This window comes from Oryx dammah, unplaced genomic scaffold, assembly GCF_014754425.2.
Source record: "Oryx dammah isolate SB20612 unplaced genomic scaffold, SCBI_Odam_1.1 HiC_scaffold_25, whole genome shotgun sequence".
Taxonomy (NCBI): domain Eukaryota; kingdom Metazoa; phylum Chordata; class Mammalia; order Artiodactyla; family Bovidae; genus Oryx; species Oryx dammah.
Window position 1 is genome coordinate 96,629,703 of NW_024070209.1, and position 25,117 is coordinate 96,654,819.

At 47.8% G+C, this 25,117-nt stretch overlaps 1 protein-coding gene across 3 annotated transcripts in view; it reads left to right on the forward strand.

The window, feature by feature from the left end:
* RALGPS1 (Ral GEF with PH domain and SH3 binding motif 1) overlaps positions 1–25,117 on the forward strand; it is a 295,391-nt gene that overhangs the window by 93,817 nt on the left and 176,457 nt on the right. For all 3 annotated transcript variants that reach the window (XM_040225151.1, XM_040225152.1, XM_040225153.1), the window contains exons 6-8: positions 4,679–4,762; positions 20,106–20,195; positions 22,863–22,955. In XM_040225151.1, coding sequence (XP_040081085.1) covers positions 4,679–4,762; positions 20,106–20,195; positions 22,863–22,955 — 267 coding nt within the window. The remainder of the gene's footprint in view (positions 1–4,678; positions 4,763–20,105; positions 20,196–22,862; positions 22,956–25,117) is intronic.

Consider the following 25,117-nt stretch of genomic DNA (forward strand, 5'->3'; position numbering starts at 1 on the left):
GAATGCTTACAGATGGGGATATTAAGACAAAATTGTTTTTACACTGGCTAGGGATTTTTTTCCATGGACAGTTTGTTATAAACATTGTCCTTTGTTTGACTGAACGTCTAAATGATTCTCATGTCTTTAGGTGTTCTTTATTTAAGGCAGCTGGTCAGACACCCTTTTGGTTCTGGGCCTTCTGATTTTAGGGTGTCTGTGGGAAGCCAAGGAAGGTGTGGCCAGGAGGTGGCTGACTCTACTGGTCTGGAGTCAGAAGAGAAACTTGGGCTGGACGCTGGAGTGTGCTGGAAGCCATGGGGAAGTGTGATCTTCCTGGAAGGGATGCAGACACCTTCCTGGAAGGTGACCTTGGACAGGTTTGGGTGGGGCTTAGGAAACATGGGAACTTCCCTGGTGACTCAGATGGTAAAGAATCTGCCTGCAATTCAGGAAACCTGGGTTCAATCCCTGAGTTGGGACGATCCCCTGGAGAAGGAAATGGCAGCTCACTCCAGTATTCTTGCCTGGAGCCTGGAGAATTCCATGGACAGAGGAGCCTGCTGGGCTACAGTTCATGGGGTCACAGAGAGTCAACCCCATGACTGAGTAACTAACACTTTCACCACTTGGGGGACATGTGTCAGAAAAGAATAAAGCAACTGAAAAACCACTTGGAATTGGGGAGGGGGGCTGGCACAAGAGGCGAGAAGACAACCAGAAGAATGCAGAGCTGAGGGGCGAGGACAGAGAGTGGAAAACAGAGGGGTTCCCCCGCCAGGGGATCAAGAAAGAGGTGGCCAGGAACGCTTTCAAGAGATGTGCCTGAAAAGGGAAGAAAGAGAGTGAGTGGAAGCTGGAGGAGCCGGAGGTCTGGAAAAGATGGCCTTGGTTATTACTGCCAAGGTGATATGTCATCACTGTTATTATTATTTGCCAGAGAGGCTTATGTTTAAGCTTCTTAAAATGCTAGCAGGAAAGAAACTGGAGAGGAAGAGGTTTGAAGATACAGGTACCAGAAAAGGCATCAGAGAAAGAGCTCTGAGCAGGGAGGGCAAGGGAGCCAGAGCCCAGAAGATGGGACCTGCCTTCCACTGAAGCCCGAGGAAGGGAGAGGAGGCAGCTTATTTAGTGGCAGAAAGTTTCTCCCTGATAGACCCAGGGAAACAGCCGCATGATGGAGGAGAGGTGCTACAGGAAGCTGGCGAGGACTGACCAGGTTCTTCCTGTCCTTTCATGTCCAGTGGACCTCGGCAGAGAGCTCAGAACCAGTGGCAGCCTGGGCAAGATCAGGCCCCATGCAGCCCGGGCACAGCAGCCTGGCTCTCCAGCATGCAGGCTACAAGGACCTTACCAGCTTCAGCCCAGCCCCTCGTCTCCCTTCCAGAACCAGCCCCTTCTCCTCTGGTCAATTGTAACTTAATTATGCTCAAATTGGTTCCGTAGCGTAGACCTTTTTTAGGCATTAGTGACTAGAAGGAGTGTTGCTCTATTACTTCACATTTTCCAAACCCGCTTCACACAGATGGAATCTCTTGTATTCCAATAAGGCCAAACACAGAAAAGGAATAGTGCCAAAGAGGCTGGGCCCAGGCCTTGTTTTAGTGCAGTTAGAATGGTCTTATTTCGTGTGACATCTTGATAAATCTCTCTGCACTGGTTTTGGGAGGTTTCAGCAGTGAGGAAGGCTCATGCCCTGTGCATCCCCCAGATGAATCTACTGTGAGCCAGGCCTGCGCCCTGCGTGTCCCCTCCTTTGTCAGGCTTTGTCTCTCTTGGTCTCCACCACAGTTCTGTAGAGTTAGCCTCAGCATCCCTCTCTTCTTCCTCCGTCTCGATGAAATTGATGCCAGGAAAGCAGTCCCCAAGGAAAAGAGTGACAAGGTTGGGATTCAGAACAAAGAAAGGACTCTATTTTATCAAGGGATCTCTCAAACATAGTGTTTTGCTGTGTTGAGGTTTTAATTTTGAACATGACATGTCTTGTAGCATGAAACAGTTCAAGAATTGCACAGTTTTTATTTATTTTTTTATTTTAAAAATTATTTATTTATTTGGCCACACTGGGTCTTAGTTGTGGCATGTGGGATCTAGTTCCCTAACCAGGGAGGGATTGAACTCAGGCCCCCTGTATTGGGAGTGCAGCGTCTTAGCCACAGGACCACCAGGGAAGTCCCTGCATTCAGTTTTTAAATCAAGTTCTTAAGGAAGTGAAGGAAGTGAAGTCACTCAGTCGTGTCCGACTCTTTGCAACCCCATGGACTGTAGCCTACCAGGCTCCATGAGATTTTCCAGGCAAGAGTACTGGGATGGGTTGCCATTTCCTTCTCCAGAGGATCTTCCCGACCCAGGGATCGAACCCAGGTCTTCCGCATTGCAGGCAGACGCTTTACCATCTGAGCCACCAGGGAAGCCCAGGAATGTTCAAATCCAGCAAATTTGGGGCAGATGTATTAAGTTCCTGCTTTGGTTCCTGCCTGCATGACATCAGCAAAATGAAAGAGAAATAATGATAGATTTTTGTTAGTAATTCAAGACAGCAGTGAAAGCACATGTGGAATAAAGAAGGGAGTGTTTGGAGTTAAAGTCATGTCTGACAGCACGTGGCTGACCCTGGGAAGAGGAGGGTGACCTTTATCAAGTAATTGCTACATACCAGGTGCCCCGTGTATGCTTTAATCTCACTTACCTGTTCTCAAGAGCTTCATGGGTAAATATATCATCATACCCATTTCAAGATGAGAAATTGAGGTTCTTCTCAGAATGCAGCTGATATGTGGAGGGCAGACTCTGACCTCGGTCTGTCTGCTAGGTCCACACTGCTCCCTTCGAGAATGCCTTCCTATGTTACTTACAGTGTGAAAATAAGACCCAAGCACTGAATTAAATGAGCACTTACAAACATGCGATGTGCAACCCCCTTCCTATGGATATATATATAACTTCTGCTGTTTATTAACGAATTCAGGAAAAAACAAAGGGGGGAACTGTCACCAGCAATTGGGCAACAATCAGTCCTTGAACATCAGTTTTACAGATTTTCTTTTCTATCAGATTATAGTCCATACATTTCAGAGCTGGCTTTAGGGTCCACCTGGGAAAGAAGCCCTTGCCTTCACAATTATGCTTCAAAAGGGCAGTGATGCACATCTGCAGACTGATGGAAGCATGTGTTCTAAAGTGGGGTGGTGGGAGGGCTAAGTAGTATACATTTGGAAAGAAATCCAGATAGACATTTCAACAAGGAGAATCATGGTAAACAGAGGTAAACTCTGCAGCTCAGACTCATGTCTACTTGTGAAAAGAAGGGGGGCAGAAGGGGAGCCAAGGCTTCCCTAGTTGCTCAGCTGGCAAAGAATCCGCCTGCAATGCAGGAGACTCCGGTTAGATTCCTGGGTCAGGAAGATCCGCTGGAGAAGGGATAGGCTACTCACTCCAGTGTTCTTGGGTTTCCCTAGTTGCTCAACTGGTAAAGAATCTCCCTGCCATGCGGGAGACCTGGGTTCGATCCCTGGGTTGGGAAGATTCCCTGGAGAAGGGAATGGCTACCAAATTAATGGACTTCTCTGGTAGCTCAGCTGGTAAAGAATCCTCCTGTAATGCAGGAGACCTGGGTTTGATCTCTGGCTTGGGAAGAGCTGTTGGAGAAGGGATAGGTTACCCACTCCAGTATTCTTAGGCTTCCCCGGTGGCTCAGCTGACAAAGAATCCACCTGCGATGCAAGAGACTCCGGTTAGATTTCTGGGTTGGAAAGATCCCCTGCAGAAGAGAATGGTGAATGGCTACCCACTCCAGTATTCTGGCCTGGAGAATTCCATAGACTGTATAGTCCATGGGGTCGCAAAGAGTCGGACACGACTGAGTGATTCTCAGAACATTCATTCAGGAGGATGAGTAGTGCTGAGCCCTCTTCTTCTTTATTAAAACTGATATGGTGAGAATTCTGTGAGATAAAAAGTGAGGCTTCCTGTCCCCTGCCCACACATAGAGGGGGTTCTTGGTACCAGCCTCACTGATAGGTAATATTTAGGTCATTTGATTCTTCAAATTATAATGCTAACCCTGCTAGGAAAAAAGAGACAAGGCTCCTGAAAAAGATATTAAGGGCACCTCTCCTTCTGCCCCCCTTTGCTTGTGTGAGAGAGAGGAGAGGCCAGCTTCAGGAAAGAATCCAAGGTCATCCAAAAGCTTCTCTGATAGCAATGGGCTTGTCCTGGAATGTTCCCTAATTCCAGGAATGTTGGATGTCCCTGGGCCAGTGAGAATCTTCAGCCAGATTTTAAGTTAGCCCTGGGAGGGGGTGGTGAATCCTGCTTATTATAACATTATACCCTCTATCAGACAGTCTGCATTAAGAAGGGACTTCTAGTCCCAGGGAGCTGGCAGAGTGGCCTTGTGGGGTTGAGAATAATTTGGGCACAGAAGTCCCGAGAGATGTGGCTGAGGTTGTAGAGATAAGTAACCTGCTTCTCACCGTTGCCTCGGGGCGGGGGCGGGGGGGGGTCCCAGGATGCCCCTCTACCTGTGGACCCAGCCCCTTTCTCTAGAGGAGGAGGAGACTCTCCCCCACCCTGGGAGGGCACAGATGGCCAAGGTTTCAGCCCTTCCCCACCTCTGGGCCCACCTTCCAGGTAGATGCCTGTCTGTATTTGCATCCTCATTGGAATCACTGTTTGAAATTGACTCTGTGCTTCCTAGGAACTAGCCAGCTGTGGATGGAGTAAGAAGGAGAAACATAGTCTCGCCCCCAACGTCGTGGCCTTTACACGGAGGTTTAACCAGGTAAGAACACCCCATGCATGTGTGTGTGCAAATAGTAATCTGTTGTCCCCTGTAGCTAGGAGCCCCTCCAGGCTTCACTCCCAGGTACCGGCCCCAGTCCAAACCCCTCTTCCTGAACCTCCCACCTTCACCCATGCTTGTGCCATCGCAGTCCTTTTTCACACAACAGATGGAATTGAACACATCTTTTCTGTATCTAAATCATTTTGGTGGCTTTCATTTCCACTGAAGCTAAGGTTCTCCAGGCATCCTTAATGTGCCCTGCAAGGTCCTGCATGGTGGGTCTGGCTTCTGTCCTCCCCTCTGGCCTCCTTTCTTGTCCCTCCCCTCTACTCTGTGGGCTTCGGCCTTCCTGGCCTCCCTCCTCTTTCCTGCTTCATCGTGTCTCAGTCCCATGAGGCCCCCATTCGTGCTGTTCTCCCTGTTCAGCTCCTAACCTGATCTCAGCCAGAATGTCGCCCTCTCCAGGAGTCTTCCGTGAATCCCAGCCGGTGTAAGGGCTCCCCATCATGTGTCCCCTCATTGCGCCTCTGCGTCTCCGTGTGGCCCTTTCCCTGTCTGGCCGCACTTTGTGTAGCTCTTTAGTCTCCATCTTCCTGGCCAGTCTGCGGGCTCCATGAGGGCAGGAACTGTGTTTGTCTTGTTCCTCTCTGTTTCCCTTACCACCTTACCCAGTGTCAGCTGTATTCAGTAAGTATGTGTAGCGTGAAAGAATGAGGTGCTCAATAAATGCTCCTTGAATTGAATTTCTTTGAATTCCTGATGACCTGGTCACTGGCCCCACCCATGCTACTACTACAGACCAGAGAGGCTCACTCAGAACCTTTGCTCCAGGTATGAAGCTGCATCCCCACCTAAAGGAATGTTATCAAGGACTTGGACCAACTGAGCCGGCGGGGGGTGGGCAGGGGTTGGGGGGGCAGGCTTCTGATTGCTCAGACAGACCTGCCAGAACATGATCTTCGGTAGAAAGTACCCTGCAAGACCCCCTTGAATAGACCAAACCTCCAAGTGGGGCTGTTGACAGCCTTTCCTCTTTGTTCTGTTTCTCTGGTTTCAAATGAGGACAGTGGCCTAGAGGTTGCACAGCGTACGTGACTGGAGCCCGGAGTGTTGGGCCTGGGTTCCCTTTGGGCCTTCCCTCCAGCTGGGCCATCCCTCTCGGAAATGCCGGGTGCTATGCATCACCATTATTCAGCCTCTCCAGCCTCAGCTGGCTACCACCCCGAGCGCAGCGGGAGCCCTCAGAGAGGCACCAGCTTGTAGTCAGCTGATCAGGGCTGGAGTTCGCATTACTATTGTTTTATGAGATACAGTAGGAACTACGGAAGGCCTAGCTACATCTGCGGTAGGGACTGTACATCGTTTGTTTGGAAAAGAGAAATTCTGAAGCCTTTTGTGTTTTTTTTTTTTTTTTTTACTCTTTATTTTCAAAATCTTTTCCTTTTCAACTGAGCTTAGTCTTTTAAAAACAACCAGATGTGTACACACTATCAGGGGATTCATAGTTTCCTTAGCAAAACTATTTGGGAGCCAGCCGAGTCCCACCTCTGATCAGCCACAGCACTCCCGGAGGAGGGCCACTCGGGGCTCTGATGTAATCTGCTTTGCACGCGGAGGCCAGGTCAGCTTGGCAAAGGGCAGCGCGGCTTGTGCTGCAAACAGTTGTTTCGTGTCCAGCTCGGACCAAGCGGGTGAAGCAAGCCAGAAGTAAAGCTGCCTTTTCCCAAACAGGATGCTCTGAGAGATGGGCTTCCTGCCGGCCTGTGAGCCACTTAGCAGTTCCTAGACGCAGCCCTGGTACCAGCTCTGGCTTGAAAACTGGCCCACGGCCTGGCTGTCAGCCACCAGAGCTGCTTTCCCTGAGATGAACTGATGGGTATCCATCCCCTCCTGGCCGACTTTCATATGTGTCAACCAAGCTCATCAGACTCCAGCTAAAGGCAAGTAGGTCACTTACCTCTCTGAGCCTGTTTCCTCATCTGCAAATGGAAATCATGGTAGTACTCACTTGGCACAGTTGTTTCAAACTTTAAATGAGATGATCTAGGTAGAGCTCTTAGCACACTGTCTGTGTCTAATAGGCATTCAAGCATTTTTTGGCCAGGGTGGGGAAGAAGAAAGATTAGCTGAATGGAAGGAGGTTGCTGGGGAAGCTGAGGCTCCCTGTGGCCAAACCAGAGCCAGGGCTCTGGTCAGCCCTAGAGGGCGTGGCTGCTTCTCCGTGGGGCCTGCATCCCTTAGCATTTGTTTATGGAATGGCTGGGACGAAAGAGCTGGGCTGAGTTCCCTAGGGGTCTGTTACGGGCTGGGCCTGTGCCTTGGCCCCAGGGAGTTCATCGTAAAGCCAGAAGTTCTCAACCCTTTTTGAATCATGGGTTTTTTGGTTTTTGTTGAGAATCTGATGTATCACCTATGAACCTGCCCTTAGATAAATAGACACATGTATACATTTGCATTTAAGTGAATGCATTTAAGTTAAGTGACTGGATTTTCTGCTGGCCCTCCAAAGCCCCCGAGTTTTTGCATGAATACTTTAGAGGACAGCAGTCTAAGAAGCTGTGGTTGCATGGAATCCAGCAGACCTGAGTGTGCATCTTAGCTGTGCGACCTGTTACCTGTATGATCTTGGCTTGTCTTTCAGCCTCTGACCTTCCTCATCATATATGAAATAGGAAGAATCATTTCAAGTGGTTTTTGAAGATCAGACAAGAATCATGGATGTAAAAGGTTTAGCTCAGCACCTGACACACAGTAAACTAATAGAATTAGCTTTAAAACAGGTGATAGTGTCATGGGGGAGAAGGCAATGGTGCCCAACTCCAGTACTCTTGCCTGGAAAATCCCACAGACGGAGGAGCCTGGTGGGCTGCAGTCCATGAGGTCGAGAAGAGTCAAACACGACTGAGTGACTTCACTTTGACTTTTCACTTTCATGCATTGGAGAAGGAAATGGCAACCCACTCCAGTATTCTTGCCTGGAGAATCCCAGGGACGGGGGAGCCTGGTGGGCTGCCGTCTCTGGGGTCGCACAGAGTCGGACACGACTGAAGCGACTTAGCAGCAGCAGCAGCAGCAGCAGTGTCATGGGAACTACAAGCTGAAAGGAAGGTTAGCTTTGGGCCCCAGTGCTGGCGGTAGAGTGGGAATTGTGTCCTGAAGATGAAGAATTTGGAAGAGATGGACAGGAAATTGGGAGAACTTGGTTCCAGTCTGGTCTCTGCTGCTAACCTGTTCTGAGGCCTGGACAAGTCCAAGTGTGGGTCATAAGATCCTTACATATTAGCGGGGACTGGACAGGGCAGAGGTTCTCAACGCTTTGCCCGGGAGGGTGGCTTTCACTCTACTCAGGATATATACACATAGTTCCTAATGACAGAAACCCCTGCTGGCTCATGGAACAAATCCAGGGAGAGGTTAGACTTCACGTTATTTCGGGGGACCTCAGGCGGTACTTCTGTCTCCACCTGGAGGTCCCGCTTTCCTCTGCGCTGGCTCCCCACAAGCAGCCTCCTCCTTTCTGGTTCCGAGACGGCGTTCGGCAGCTCCCTATGAGGGCAACTCCCGCAGAACAGACCTGCCTCTTTTCCATTCCATGTCCTGGACTTGAGACTCCAGGGTTGGTGGCCCTGGTTTGGATCCTCTGCTGTGCACCCTGACCTCATGGCCCTGACAGGAAACACGGGGCTCTGGCTGGCCAAGTCTCAGAAGCAGGCCTTCCGGTGGAGGCGGGTAGGGGTCTGGGTGGCAGGGAGTGAGACTGGAGGACTGGCAGTTCCTCCAGGAAAGTCGGTGCTCGGGCAGGAAGTGGCTGAGAGTGATGGCAGGGCCCCCGCAGACCTTCTTCCCTCTGGCACTCTTCCTGCTCCGAGCTTTCCTGCTGATACCCCATCACTCTTGTAACTGCCCTCTTCCCCCCTGCCCCCAACTCCCGTCATTAGCCTAACCCCTGAATGTTTCCACTCCTTCTTGGCTTTAATCAAGACTCTTTAAAAAAAAAAGTTTATTGAGCACTTAGGCTCAGCTCACCTGAGTTAGACACTGTACTGAGCATTTAACCTGCATTTGATTCTGTTTTCACAAAGCCCACTGAGGCTGATATTTTAAACCCATTTTATGAATGAGAAAGCTGAGATTCTAGAAAATGAAATAACTTGCTCAATGTCACATAACTGGTGAGTTTCTCTGTTGAAAAGCCTCCCCCATTTTTCTGAACATGACTCCAGTGGATCCCCCTGGTTCTTCCAGACCTCATTTATCACAGAGCTGGGAGGCAGTGTTAGTATTTTCCCTTCCAAAAGCTACCTCCAAACAACTGTTCTTTCCTCATTGTATAAACCCACTTTCATTTGAGGCTCATTTCTTCTAGTTACATTCATTTATTTATTTAATAGACATTGACTGAGCATGTCCCAGGCTCTGTCTTTGGTCCAGGGTGGAATAGTAAACTAGATATAGCCCTTGCTCACAGTCTAAATGGGGAGACAGAAGTAATGGAGGGGCTGACAGTCCAGGGGAATCAGCATTAGGATGGGAAAACCAGAGGAGAGGTGTGGGCAGTAGGAAGGGAGGCCAGGAGACTGGATCGGAGTCTGTCCCATTCATCCAGGCGAAGAATAGAGATGTGAAATGGCCGGACTCAACAGAATATTGAGACCAAATGGTAGCTCTTGGTGATCGATGAGACGTGGAGGGAGATGACAGGGAGGGCCCCTTTGGTTCTTGGCAGCATCTCTCTTTGAGATAGTAAGCACAAAGGAGGAGCAGCTGTGAGGGAGGAGATGAAAAGGGTTTGGACGTGTGAGTTCAGCTGTGCAGCAGGTATCAGATGTTTGCGTCTGGGAGTCAGGGGAAAGATCCAGCATGGAGATGCAGGTATTGAATCAGCCACATCCGAAGCACAGGAGTGGATGAGATCACCCTGGGAGCAAGAGAAGTCCCTGTGAGAGCTGAGAGTGAGCAGCCCGGGGATGAGAAGATCCCCCAGAAAAGGTGGTGTTTGGAAATCAGGGTCTCAAGGATATGGGGATGCTACAGAATGGGTCAGTTAAAAGGACTGGAAAGAAAGTCTGAGCAGCACGGTGGTGGTGAGCCCAGCAGGAGCTGGTTTGTGGGGGTGTGAAATAGAAGCTGGGCTGTAGCAGGCCGAGCCGTAGGAGGTATGAGGGAATGGAGAGAGCAGATGTAGGCGATGCTCCCAGTGAGAAAGATGAGGCGTGGCTGGAGGGGCTGAAGACATTCAGGGAGGTGGTAATAGTCCTTTTTTCTTTTCAGTGGAAAGAGCCTTGGGGATGTTCTTAATGGAAGGAGCCAGTAGACCAGGAAAAATTAAAGATAAGAAGAGAGCAGGTATACAAAATGAAGTGAAGTTCCAGCAAAGGTGGGAGAGGCCGGGACCTGAGCACTCTGCGTTGTCAAAGGCGAGTCTGCAGAAAGGAAAGATACAGACACAGGTCTGCTTGTAGGTGTGGTGTGAGGAGGTTCGTGGCTCCTCTTTCCTCCATGGAATTGGAGATGCAGCTGGGACACAGCAGGGAAGCTTGAGGGGGTTGGGGAAAGCTTGAAAAGACCACTCCAGGGAAAAGAGAAAACTGACCCTGGAAATATAAAAGACTCATGGGTAGAGCCAGTGGACCAGATGAAATAGAGATTGTGGCTTTTAAAGTGGCCCCAGGGCATGAGGGTGGATGGTTTTATTCTAGTTGCACTTTGCAGCCAAAAGAAAGGGGCACAGGAAGGTAAGTGGTTGGATCCATCCACAGTTAGCAAAGCAGATTCTTTTTGAAGGACCACAGGGCAAGGGACTGAAGTGACAAATGATAGAGGATCTGTCTGCTTTTAAGGAGGGAAGGGTTGCCAGGGACTCCAGAGTCTGGCAAGAGGGAAGAGTGGGCACAGGGGTGGGGGTGGACTCAAGGAGAAAGTAAGGACTAGAAGGTTTAAAGGTTATGGCCCGAGACCGGAACTTCAGGTCTCTGATGCAGGGCTGCTGCTGCTGCTGCTAAGTCACTTCAGTCGTGTCCGATTCTGTGCGACCCCCTAGACGGCAGCCCACCAGGCTCCCCCGTCTCTGGGATTCTCCAGGCAAGAACATTGGAGTGGGTTGCCATTTCATTCTCCAAAGCATGAAAGTCCTTGGTAATTAGGAGAAGAAGGTGACTGGAGTGGTGAGTGCTAATAGCTGCTGAAACGATAACATGACCTTGAGGCCATGGTCTCAAGGTGATGGTCTCAGGTGATATTGAAGTTGCCCAAAGAATAAGGCAGGATTTGCTGTGGAGGGGAAGGCGGTGGTCCAGATGCTGATCTACCTGCTATCTCTAAAGGTTCACTTCTCCAGACTCTGAAAAAAAGGGGACGCATATATATGTAGCCTTTTCAGACTGTCTTTTCACTTAGCCACATGAATTTAAGATTCATTCATGTATTTTTATGGCTTGATGGCTTTTCTTTTTAAGTGAGTACTGTTCAGTGTTTGGATTTACCAGTTTGTCTATCCATTCATGTATCAAAGGACTTCCAGTTTTTGATAATTATGAATAAAAATGCTATAAACATTTGCATGTTGTTTTTTTTGGTGTGTGGACATAAGACTTCAAATAAACTGAGTAAATACCTAGGAGTACAGTTATTGGATCATGTCTGTTCCATTTTGCATTCTCACCAGCAATGAAGGAAAGCTTGTGTTGCATCGTATTCTTGCCAGTAATTGGTGTTGTCGTTTTTTAAAAAATTTAAATTAAAAGTTTAAACTAGAATGGCTCAGTTCTAATAACTGTGATAATCCCACTTTCCTATGCTTTCTCCAACCACTCCTAGACAGTTATGTCTGGACCTTGGCGCCCCACGTGAAGACTGGGGTGTCACAGTGATCAGAGGGTCGGAGGGTGAGGGGAAAGAAAGCATGTTATACAAGGATCAGAGGAAGGATCTAGGAATGTGAAGACTTGGAGAGGAGGTAATTAAGGTTTGCAAGTAATTGAGGGGTTCATATGGGGAAACGGACTGAATAGAACCTGTGGGGCCTAATCAGTAAGTGCAGGGAGCAAGGGATAGAAGTGGGTAGGCGGTTGCTTTCTCTTGATACAGGGTGGTTCCCTGCCCATGGAGGCTCAGGCAGAGACCAGACAGTGTTTTATTGCAGCACCAGGAATCCAGTGTTGGGGGCAGGGAGAGGCTGGGACCTCTGCTTTCCCATCTTACTCCAGGTTTCTAAGGAAACCATGAGTGGGCTTATTGAGAAATTTGTAGCAAAAGTCACTTTCTTGTAAGAAAGGATAACATTCTAAAACCTGGATTTTTCTTTACTTTTATGCTTTGATTGTTTTCATTTGTGGTTGATTAGCTAAAGCTCTTTGTGTTCATAACTGTTCTGCTTTATTCACTTCTGATACTGTTGTGAAAATTCCCCGGGGATATCTTAGTCCTCAGTGCCTTAACTCCAGTGTTAGTTCTACCACCAAAACAGTGATCCTGACCGTAATAGCTTATGTGTTTTACAAGCTTACTAGCGCCATGACCAAGAGGCATTTATTCCATGTGTGCATGGACTGATTCAGCAGTTGAAAATGAATTAATGTAACCCACTGTTTTAACAGGCTGAAGAAGAAAAAGTATAACATCTTATCAGTTGACCCAAAAAAAGCATTTCACAAAATTCAGCATGCATTCATAATACAAAGAAACTCTCAGCAAATCAGGAATAGAGGGGCAACTTCCTCAATTTGATAAAAGACATCTACGGAAAATCCTGCAGCTGACATCATACTTAACGTTAAGACACTCGATGCTTTCCCTTTAAGATTGGACGTGCTCCCTCACCACTTCCATTTAACATTGAACTGGAAGTCCTTGCTAGTGCAGTAAGACAAGGGAATAAAAAGATACCCAGACTGAAAAGGAAGAACTAAAACTGTCTTTATTGAAAGATGACATGATTAGGACTTCCCCGGAGGTCCGGTGGTAAAGAACCCACCTCGCAACGCAGGGTACTCTGGTCAGGGAACTAAAATCCCACATGCCTTGGAGCACCTAAGCCCACCTGCTGCAGCTGCTGAGCCATTGGGCCACAGTGGACGATCTGTGCTGCAGCTAAGACCCCACGCAAGCAAAATAAGTAAATAAGGATGACATGATCATCTGTGCAGAAATTCCCAAAGGCGTCTATTTTTAAAACTTCTGGAACCATAGTGAATATACCAAGGATTCAGGGCACAAGATCAATATAAAAGCTTTTCTGTATACCAGCAATGAGGAATTGGAATTTGAAATTAAAAAATAACACCACCATTTACAGTAGTGTGTGCACACACACGCACAAGGAATACTTAGATATAACACTAACAAAGGATGTACAGGTTCTATATGCGAAAAACTATAAAACCCTAATGAAGTCAAAGTAGACTGAAATAGATATTCTGTCTTCATATATTAGAAGACACGTTACTAAGATGTCAGTTTGTTCCAGCTTGATCTGTAGACTCAATTCAACTCCAGTCAAAATCCCAGTAAGCCGGGCTTCCCTGGTGACTCAGTGCTTAAGAATCCACCTGCCAGCACAGGAGACACAGGTTTGATCCTTGATCTGGGAAGATCCCACAGGCCACGGAGCAACTAAGCCCGTGTGCTACAACTATTGAGCCCGTGCTCTGAAGCCCAGGAGCCACTACTGAGCCTGCATGCCTTAGAGATGGTGCTCTGCAATGAGAGAGGCCCCCACAAAAAGAGAGTAGCCCCTGCTCTCCACAGCTAGAGAAAAGCCCGAGCGGCACCAAAGACCCAGCACAGCCAGCAGTGAATAAATACATAAACGTATCTTTTTAAAATCCCCGCAAGCTATTTCATGTGCTGTGTGCCGTGCTCAGCTGCTCAGTTGTGTCCGACTCTTTGTGACCCCACGGACTGTAGCCCGCCAGGCTTCTCTGTCCACAGCATTCTCCAGGCAAGAATCCTGGAGTGGATTGCCATGCCCTCCTCCAGGGGATCTTCCCAACCCATGGATTGAACCCCAGTCTCCTGAGACTATTTCATAAATATCAACAAGCTGATTCTAAAGTTTATATGGAAAGGCTAAAGCCTTAGAATAACCAGAAAAAGAACAAAGTTGGAGGACTCGCTCTGCTTGATTTCATGACCGATTGTAAAGTTATAGTATTTGAGACAGTATGGTACTGGCAAAAGAATAGATACCTAGGTTGATAGAATAGAGAGCCCAGAACTAGTCCCAGACAAATAGGCAACTGACCTTTGACAAATGCATGAGGGCAGATAATGGAGAAAGGGTAATTTCTTGAACAAACAGTACTGAAATAGTTGGAAGTATTTTTGTGTGTTTGAAAAAATGAAGCTGCAAGACTTTAGGTCTTCCATAAAAATTAAATAAAAATTGACCATAAACCTAAATGTAAAGCATAGAACTATAAAACTTAAACATAGAAAATCTACATGACTATTGGTGATGAATTATTACATATAACATCAAAGCACAGTACATGAAAGAAAAGAATTGGCAAGCCGGGCTTTATTAAAATTAAAATCTTATATTTCGCAAAAGACACAGTTAGGAGAATTAAAAGACAAAGCACAGCCTGGAGAAAACATTCGTGAAACACATATCTAATAAGACTTAATCCAAAATATATTCTTAAAACTCAACAATAAGAAAGTAACCCAATTAAAAAAATGGGTCAAAGATCTGAATAAATACTTCACCAAAGAAGATATACCAAAGGCAAATAAACATAGGAAAAGATGCTCAGCATTATTTGCCATTGGGAAAATGCAAACACTACAACCTTTTAGAATGCCTGCAATACAAAAAGAAAAAAAATCCTCCAAAGCAAAACAAAACAAACTACACCAAACCTGACAATACCAATTCTTGGCAAGTATTTGGAGCAATATAAACTCGCATTTGCTGCTGGTGGGAATGAAAAAATGGTAGTCCAGCAATTGCATTCTTTGATATTTATCCAGTTTATTTGGAATCTTAAGTCTACCCATACACATACACGCAGATACACACAGTTGTTTGTAGCAGCTTTATTTGTAAAGGTCAGATACAGAAAGTAACTAAGATGTCCCTCAGTAGGTTAAAGGATAGACAGATTGGTAAATTCATACAATGGAATAAATAGTATTCATTCCAAAAAAAAGGAAAGAATACACTCTCAAGCCATAGAAAGACATGGAAGAATCTTAAATACATGTTACAAGGTGAAAGAAGCCAGTCTGGGGAATGCCCTGGAGGTCCAGTGGTTAAGACTTTGTGCTTTCGTTGCTAAGGGCACAGGAAGTAACATCTTGCAAGTAGTCCAATGTGGCCAAAAGAAGAAAGAAAAATAGTCTGAGAAGGCAACATACATGTGATTACTTACCCCATTTTTTAAAAAAAGTTCAGGAAAATGTTGAAGAAACTTCTGTAAAAGGTAAAACTGTAGAGATGGTAAGCAGATCTGTGCTTGCCAGAGGCGTGAGCAGGGGAGAGGGTTGAGTAAGTGACAAACGGGAGTCTTTTAGGATGGTGAAACTGCTCTGTATGATGCTGTATGCTGGATACACGCCGCTGTGCATTTGTGGAGACCCACAGAGCTTGACAGCACTAAGAGTAAACCTTAGTGCACGGAGATTTTTGAAAATTCACTGTGGAGATTGTGGCGTCCTAGGATGGAATGCAGAACATGGCGCTTGAGCCTAACCGGATTATAGATGTATGGAAGAACCACGCTGAGAAGGGTGAGGGGAACTGTGCGCGCCAGAGAGACTCTGGAATTGAAGGGAGCCTGAGAGACTAAAGGTGAAAGGACCTGTACGTGGTCGTACACTCTAGTGAAGGTGTTTTCCAAGTGGGGATGGGCAACCATTCTGAAGCCACTATGCATGGACCCTGGAACTGAACAGTTAAGGAACTGGGTGGCAGATGGCAGGAACCAGGTTTCTCCCACTTGCTGCAGTGGGAAGTTACAGGCAAACAGGAGGAGAAGGCTAGAATGATCCATATGGTGATGGATTAGAGTTGGAGACATTAGTGTGTACTCATTTAGTTTAGTATAGATACAGATGGTTAGATATAGAAATGTTTATAGGTATGTGTATATACAGGAGTTAGTGCGTGCACAGGCACACACACACACACACACACACACACACACACCTCCTTGCTCTGCCATCTGAGAGGACCTAGAAACAGTGATATCTCAGTAGCTCAAGCCTATATGCTCCCAGATCTTGGTTTCTAATTCCATTATCTAATAAAAGGAGCCAAGTCTCCTTGGAGAAATGGCTGGTTTCAGACTGGGGCAAGAAATGTACAGGATGAACCTGTAGCATTTTCTAAAGTTAATTAGTTAGCTAATTCATTTTTGGCTGTGTTGGGTCTGTGTGGCTGCGCTCTGGCTTTCTTTAGTTGCCGTGAGCGGGGACTGTTTTCCAGTTGTGGTGCCCAGGCTTTGTTGCCCCACAGCACATGAGATCTTCCCAGACCAGGGATCAAACCCATGTTCCCTGCATTGGCAGGCAGATTCCTCACCACTGGACCACCAGGGAAGTCCCGTTATATCTTGTAGTTGCAGAGAGTAAAAACGTGCTCAAATAAACCAACCAACCAGTGCTGAGGGCATGTCAAAGCCAGCTGTCAGTAGCTGAAGCTGAAATGGCTTTGAGTATGAAATAAATAACATAGTATCATAACCCAAAAGTATAAAATAAATATTCATGAGTCCCTTTAAACAAATGATGGAATAAGTAAATGGAGGTGACTAGACAAACCTCCTATGCGGAAGAATTCCAAATAATCCTTGTAGATAAACTGTCTCCTTCCTTCCATAACAACTTCCTTCCGAAGCGTAAGGTGACGGTGTTATTTATGCAGCCTACTCCCTACTGATGGGCCTGTTCCTTTGCTTTATAAACAGTGCTTTGGCAAGCACATATCCCTTTACATCTCTATATTTTTGTAAGATAAATATTCTAGGGAGAATATAACTTTAACGGCTCGAGAGACATGTTCAAGTTGTTCTTCAGAATGGCCCTTTAAGTTTTATAACCTCCCTCCCAAGCAGTGTATAAGAGCACCAGTTTCTCCACACTCTTGGCACACTGTATGACTCACAAAGGGGAAATGCATTCACTTTGATATGAGACCTTTTACTGACCAAGAGTTAGAGGACAGGTGTCCTGATAGAAAGGTGGCTGAAGGACCAGAGCATGTAGTTCACAGGCAGATAGTACAAATGGCTGATAAATGTTTCTTTGCGACAAAAAGCTGAGGAAAAAAGTGCAAGAAAGAAAAGTTAAGTGAGGGGTCATGAGAGAAATGCAGAATATGGGCAGTAAGATGTTAGTTTGTCCAGTATGTTAGTAAACAAAAGAAAGAACCGTAGTAACTGGCATTGGCTTGTGTCAGGGAACACAACTCTGCTCCAACTTTGATGGATCAACAAAATAAACCTTGTGGAGGCCAATACATACTTCTGGAAAAATGCACACATATTTTAATTCACCCCACCTTGAAATAATTTATCCTCAGATCTTCATTAAAAATGTATAAAGATATATGTATAATTATATATGTGTTTGTGTGTGTGTGTGTGTGTGTCTATCACAGCAAAAGAATTCGAAATAAGCTACCCAGCAGTACGAGGTTCCTTAGTGATGAGACGTCCCTGAGATGAATCACTTGGCAGCTACTAAAATAAAAATGTCAATATTCTTTTTCTTCATTTATTTTGCATTTTTAAAAATTTCATGTATTTATCTTTGGCTGTGCTGGGTCTTCATTGCTGCACTCAGGCTCTCTCAGGTTGCAGGGAGCAGGCTTCTCATTGTGGTGGCCTCTCTTATTGTGGAGCACAGGCCGTAGGGCATGCTGTCTTGGCAGTTGTGGTGCCCAGGCTTAGTTGCCCATGGCATGTGGTATCTTCCCAGACCAGGGATCGAACCTGTGTCTTCTGCACTGGCAGGTGAATTCTTAACCACTGGACCACCAGGGAAGTCCTTGGTATTATTTGCTTATAAAAATCCTTGTGATAGTATGATTAATATATACCAGTTTAATTGAAAAAGAGAAACAGGTTCTATGACTAGAAGGACATATGTTCTAAGACTAGACAAACATATGTTCTGAGACATGACATACACGTGTTCCAAGAAGGACACATATCACAGTGTTTATAACAGGGGGTCTGTGTGTGAGAACGATCTTGCAAATGACTTCTGTCTTTTGTGCTTATCTCTGTTCCTTTGTTTTGTGCATTAAGCTTCTCTTAAATTTTGTAGTTAGAAAACAGAATTATAACAGTTTAAAACTATGCTGATTCTCCCTTTGAAATGCTCTTCTTTTTCGCCTCTTCCCTCCATCTCCTGCAGCATGGCCCTAGCTAAAACCTGCCATCTCTCACTTAGACCCTCGTATCAGTTTCCTGATGGGTGTCCCTGCTTCCACAAAAGGGTCTCGGCTGTCATCCCTGTGCCCAGAAGCCTCTGGAACTCTCGCCATGCAGCAGTGTCCCCTTGTTGCTCCTGACCCCGGCAGTCTGGCCCTCGCTTTCCTTCTAGCGTCAGCTTCCCTCCTACCCCCGCCCTGTGGGGCACCTGCAACACCAGTCCTGTCGTCCCACTCAGCTCTCCCTGGTCTCCTTACCTGCTGAAGGTCTGCCCATCTCTCAAGGTGACCTCCTCTAGGAAGCTGCCCTCTGTCATTGCCTCCCCACACTCCAGTTCGCTTGGTCTGAACTTCTTGATGGCCACAGCCACCAGCTGCCTTTTAACACAGTGACTTCTGGAGGATCCTGCCTCCTCTGGTCTCCTCTGTGTCAGGCAAGGGCAGACAGGTCTGGGACTCACAGTGCCTGGAGCACATAGTAAGGGCTTTGTGAAAGTCTGCTGAACTGAACTGATCCAGAGTTGCCCCTGCACACCATGTGCTGCAGATCAGAGCCAGCTCTGCCATATTCTGTAATTAAATATGTGTGATTTTTTGGCACATAAGCATCTATTAAATTCTGCATAGAAACTATCACACTTGAGATTTATGTGGCATAAAAGTATGCATGTATTAAAATATAAGGTTTATGGGCATATCATTTAGTATCAAGAAAATCTTTCTTCCGTAACCGGCTAGTAAACATTTGAGTCTGAACTTAATTTTAGGCAGTTCCTTGGAAAAAATGATTCTATGGAAACCCAGGCATGTCCTGGAGGCAACCACAGATAATTACACAGAGAAAACTTTTCTATAATATTCCTGCTTAATATAAGAAACCAAATTTTGATTCTTGGTTAATTCTTTCTTGTTTCCTCACTGAAAAGTTAACAGTATTTTAGTAAAGAGAAGGCATGTGGTCCCAGCAGTAAACATGCTTTGTTAACTGTGGAGCATTCTTAACTATTTGATTCTTTGTACAATGTAGAGGTTTGAGATGCCTAGCGTTCCTTTTCATTCCAGGCATCCCCCGCACTCTTGTCCATCTCTCCTTTCTTTGTGGTGCTGTCGTTGCTCTCTTGGGCATCCGAGTTTCACAAAAAAAAACTGTTCTTACAGTCGTGAAACGTAAACAGGAAAACAAACCACTGCCCAGTGTTTCTTGGCATGAAAGGCCTCCTGTTTCATTGAGTCAACTAAACACTGGTGGATGACTTTCTTTTTCCCACCAGAGGATTCAGGGGCTCGGGTATGGTCAAGTGTGCATGCTATTCTGAAGCAAAAATACCAGTATATCCTTTTGGCATATGCTGTCTGCAGAAAAATGTGTCCTTTAAACTGCATTGCTTTACGGAACTTTGAGAGATGCTTTTGTATCACATAAATAATTGGGCAAACCTCTCCTGGAAAATTAAATTGGTTACAGTTGTTTGTATACAGCTGAGTCCGTCCTGCCTTGGGTCTGGCTGGGGATGTGGATCTCATGGATGGTACTGCCAGCATGCATATCCCTTTGTCTGCCATTTGTCCATCCAACCATCCAACCATCCAGCCATCCATCCGTCCACCCATCCATTGTCTCCTCCTGAGCAGGAATCCTGTCTGTTTCATCTCAAAATTCCCTGTACCCCCTTCAGGGAGACCCATGTGTCATGGAGGCCCAGGAGGTCCCCTGGATGAAGATGGACATACTTTCTGCTCTCAGCATCGCTGTGTGTGTTGGAGATCTGGTGCTGACAACAGGGACCCCCCCCCCCACTGCAGGGTTGGGTGTCAGAGAAACCCTGAACCTCCTCAGCCCTAGGGTGTGTTCTTCCCACCTCCTGGAAGTCCCACAGAAGTGGTAGGCAGGGCAACTTGGGTGGCCTGGCATTTAACAACGTTTTGGTGTGTGTGTGTATGTGTCTGTGTTTGACTCTCCAGGTCAGTTTTTGGGTTGTACGAGAAATTCTAACAGCACAGACGTTAAAAATAAGGGCAGAAATCCTGAGCCATTTTGTGAAAATAGCCAAGGTAAGCTGTTTTATTGTTACTTCTTTCCTTCCTGTCCTATCTTTTTTGTCTCAGAAATGTGTTTCCTTGGTACTTCGGGAGCTAGTTTGCTCTGGACCTGCGGGGCAGGGTTCAGACCAGCGGCAGTGACCTGACTTCCCCAGGCAGAGACAGCTGCAGGACCAGCCTGACCCCCTGCGTGGCCTCCCAGCCCCTGTGTGCGCACAGGCAGGTGCCCTCTGCCCTGTGATTTTGGCAGCCAACCGCCCTTTATAAGCTGGCCTTTCACAGACTCTCCCTGGGACCCCAAGGGCTACCCCTGGGATCTGTTCCCCCTCCTATTCAGATCCAGGCAGTGCTGGTGGCTCTCAGCATCAGTGGTTGTGATACCATCACATCCTGCACAACTTGTCCCCAGTCAGCAGAACTCACTGCACCCCATCCTGCACTCGAGGCCTGGCCTGATGACCCCTCTGCCCCACTCCTACCTCCCAACCCTGCTCGGATGGGATCAGTCCTGGCCAGTGTCTGGGCACCAGGCTCATGTCTCCACCCCACCTTTCCCCTCCTCTTCCTTCATCTCTGCTAGCCCAGTATGTGATCCCATGGGTCTTCCTGGACCACTCTCATTGCTTAACATGGTCTGCCAGCTCCTCCCAGTCCACCATCCCTGACCACAGGGCTTGCCTGCCTCAGCAGAGCATCGTTCTGTGTGGCTTACTGCCTGCTTGCTGTGTGTGCCTGTTGTCTTCCCAGGCAGATCCTAGGCCAGCTCACCTATAGTGCAGCCCCTCTCTGGCCAGGCCCCATAGCGGCTGCTGTACAGAAATAATTGCATTTGACACTCAAATTATTATCATCCCATTTCCAGAGGAGGAAGGGGAGGCTTAGAGAGGTGGGTGTCCATGCCCAGGCCCCACAACGAATCAGTTGGAGCATGTCTCTGGTCCCTCACAGCAAGGTTAAGTGCATCCGGCTATAAGTGTGCAGGGGCACGGACACTTTTATGTCCTGAAGTACCTGGAACTGTGCTGGGCTTAGTGGAACTTGTTGCAGTCGATGAGTTCTTGCTGGGCCACGAGAGAAAGTGGGAAAGAGTTCCAGCCCACCTGGTGCTTTCAGTTTGGAAGTTTACAGTCCCCACCCGAGGGGCCTGCAACGATTCCTCCTTAAGCTCTGCCATTTCCCGATGGCGGACCATCATGCTGATGCTGTGTGCCCCGGGTGTGTCTTGTGTGAGCCCCTCCTTTCTCTGGGCCTCGGTTTTCCATCTATAAAATGAAAGGAGTGGATTAGATAATCTCCCAGAGGACCTTCAGCTCTAAAAGGAATCCTGTGACAAGCACAGCGATTCAGATACAAAGGATGAAATTCGGCTCCCTCAAAGGATCTATTATTACCCGCAGGAAGCAGTTAGGGAGTGTTACAGATGTGTGAAATGCAGCAGTCACTAGTGTGGTAAGGGAGAAGTCCCCGGGTAGGAACAGCTGTGAGGACTAGGCATAGACCTCCTCACTTATTTGCTCATTTACTAGGTCCTGCTCTGTGCTGCTAGGCCTGAGGGCTGTGATGGTAGATCCCACTTCACCCCTGCTCTCAGGGAACACACGGTCCCAGGTGAGAGAAGGGCAGATGAGAGCGGAATCTAGTCCAGGGTGCTGAGGAGATGCACAGGCTGCTGTGGGAGCACACAGGTGGCGGGTTTCTACCTCCTAGACTTGGGAGCATGGTCAGGAAAGACATACTAGAGGGAGCGGCGCCTCCTTGGAAGCACCCGCGACAGTGATGAGGAAGGGGTAGGGGTGGGGCCAAGTCTTCCTGACGGAGAACGGGCAGCCCACACTGCGCTGTGTGCTGTTCCTGATGCCAGGTTCTGGTCAAGCAGGTTACGTGCACGGCCCATGCAGCAGAGGCTCCTCGTTTTAAGTCTGAAGACGTGGAGGCTCAGAAGGCTTAGGTAACTTGCCAGAGGACACACCTGTAGTGGGAACTGGAGTTGGCACCAGACCTCTCGGTCCCATGGAGCCGGCCGGCTACACAGCCTTCACTGACTCCCGAGAGTGAGAAGGGGAACTCGCGTCCTGATAGCAGGTTTTTCCCCAGCGTAAAACCGAGAGCAGGGCAATTACATTTTTCTGCGCTTACCCTCACTCTCGTGGTGAGGAACTTGTCTGAGATGGAATTAAATCCAAATGTTCTCACTCATTTGGGGTTTGATTCAGGGGAGCATGGTCCAGTGTCTGGGAAGCTGGAGCTCCGTGTTCCCAGCAGATTGATAACATCTTTCCTCAGCCTCCCTTGTGCCTGGTATGAAGGTGATCACAGAAGACCCACATTGACCCAGTTTACAGAACCCTGCTGGGACAGTTGAGATTCATCTAAAAAAAAGGAGCAGAAAGGACACTATCAAACCTCATCCCGGGCCACGTTTCTGTCCAGCAGCCGGACTAGTCATCTTATGCAGTTTGGCACATGTTTCAGATGCACACTCACCTTTTAACAATTCGAAAGAAAAAGAGCATATGGTTTCTATGAACTTCCTAGAACTATATTTTCTACATGAGATATTTTTAAGTGTAATTGAATTTCATAAATATGACAGCATTTGGTAACACTTCAACATGTTTTTGTTCTGTTGTTTATAGCACAAAATAATCAATTCCATATCTTTTTTTTGTTTTCCCCCAGAAACTTCTAGAACTCAACAACCTTCATTCTCTCATGTCTGTGGTGTCAGCATTGCAGAGCGCGCCCATCTTCAGGCTGACGAAAACCTGGGCTGTAAGTTAATCTCCCTAAGACTGTTCCTTCTGTCTGGGCTGTCATTTCTTGGGTGAGGTTCTCCGTTCCTGAGGCCCAGAAGCCTTTCTCGGTCTACTGTTTGCCACCAACACAGGATGACTGTGGGTTAATTTGTCCCCTGGCCACACTCTCCCCTTCAGTGACCTCGACCCCGTTTTGGGACAGGGAAGCTGTGAGGATGCTGGTGTGGCTGGGATCAGAAGGGCCCCTGGAGAGGCCCCTCTTGGACCAGACAGTATCACGTGTGACGGTGGGGTCAGTGCTGCCGGCCCCAAACTGCCCTGGGGAAGTCCTCCGGGCTGATGCTTTGCAGTTGCCCCAGGGCTGCTGACCGTACATCTCAAGAGTTTCTCTGGAGAAACCTGTGACCCTCATGTAGGGAAAAATGATTTTTTTTTTTTTTCCTGAAGGCCATGGATAATTTCAGCTCAGAGGTGGAGTCTGATCGTTATATAATTGAGTCTGTAGGAAAGTTTTTCTGCTGTAAAAATACTTTAAAAATATCTCAGGCCTCTTTATCCTCCCGAGCTTGGCACTGTGCCTGACAGGGGGGAAGTCTTGGCTCTCCACCTCTCATTAGTGTTCACTTCCTGGCCCACCTGGTCCGGGGTCTCACCTCCTAGTCTGGGGTCTCACCTCCTGGTCCAGGGCCTCACCTCCTGGCCCAGGGTCTCTCACGGCCACACAGCCCCAGCCTTTCAAGACCTATTTATGTCCCACAGAACTGAAGGAAGGTGTATGGAACCATCAGCTGTGCCTCTGCAGCTCATTTCCGAACTTCTCTCTGCCAGCCTGCGGGGCTGGGCTCTGTTTCAGACTTGGCTGGTTCAGGGGCCTGTAAAATACTTAGGGATTATGTTGTAGGTGATCAGAAGCGAGCCTTGTTTCTTTAAATTGCAATTTTCCATAGATGAAGCCACAGCAAAGTGGAGCAAGAGGTGTTAGCCCGGAATCAGAAAACCAGGTCTGTGTTCAGGCACCATCTGTGCAGAGTGATTCTGTGGGACTCGTCTCCTCGTGTCTACTCAGAGAGCTTGGCCTGAATCTGTGGTGTTCCATCAGTGCTTCGGGGAGCCCAGGGGCTCCTTGGAGCTGCCTCAAGGCCAGCAGGGCCTGGGGCAGAGGCGGGAGGGCGTCCAGCAGGCCGCCTGGGCATGATTCCTGCCAGAGCGACTTGGCTGTATCAGTTTTACATCCTGGGCTTCTGGGTGAACTTGAGTTGAGCAATGGCTTTGGAGGTCAGAAGCAAGTTTGGAAGCCACTGGTCTCTGTGGTTGCTGCCAGCCCTGTGATTTCCCCGAGTGCATCTGAACCCTGAGACTTTTTTCAAAAGTTGCTTGGAGATTCTTTCTCAAATGAATTTTCCATCATTTAGATGCTGCTATAGTTTCTTGGACTGCTGGGAGCTATGTGTGGGCCCGGAAGAAGGAATGATGATTCTCACGGTGCACAGAGCTTACTGTCAGTAACACAGAGACTCTCGGGGACCCCTGTAAGTGGCACAGTCAGTGAGAGCTGCAGGGGGTCAGCGCACGAGGGACCAGGGTGGCTCAGGGTCCGGCACAGAGATGCCACACAGTCATGAATGAGCAAGGCCTATCCATGGAGCTTTGGCCAGCGTTCTCCCCAGGGTGCCATGCCCTGTCCTGGATGGTGGCAGCGTCAGGCCAGAGCAGCACCCAGGACCGCTCCCTGTGGCTCGACAGAGCCCTGTGCCACGGTGGCCAGTCATCATGGCTGTGTATGAAAACAAATCTCCCACTGCTCCCCAGGGAGCCGGGAATGAACTATCCACCCAGGACGCATTTGAAAACCTGAGCTTCCTCACCTAATTCCCTTCAAGGCCACAGGGGTCAGCTGTTCTTCCTTATGGATCTGCCCAGTGCTGCCCTAAAAGCTTTCCCTGTATTAACTCATTTCCTCTTGACAGCTCCCCGTTGAGGCCGCCGTTGTTGTCAGTGTTCTCAATTACAGATGAGGAGACGGAGGCTCAGGGCAGTGGGAGGACACGCAGGGTTCCCTGGCCCGGAGGCAGAGCAGAAACCAAACTCAACAGTCTGTTCCAGAGTCTCCGTGCTTCCCCACCACACCCCACGGAGCTCAGCAGGAAAGACAGCACCCACGGCCTCTTGGCACTCAGA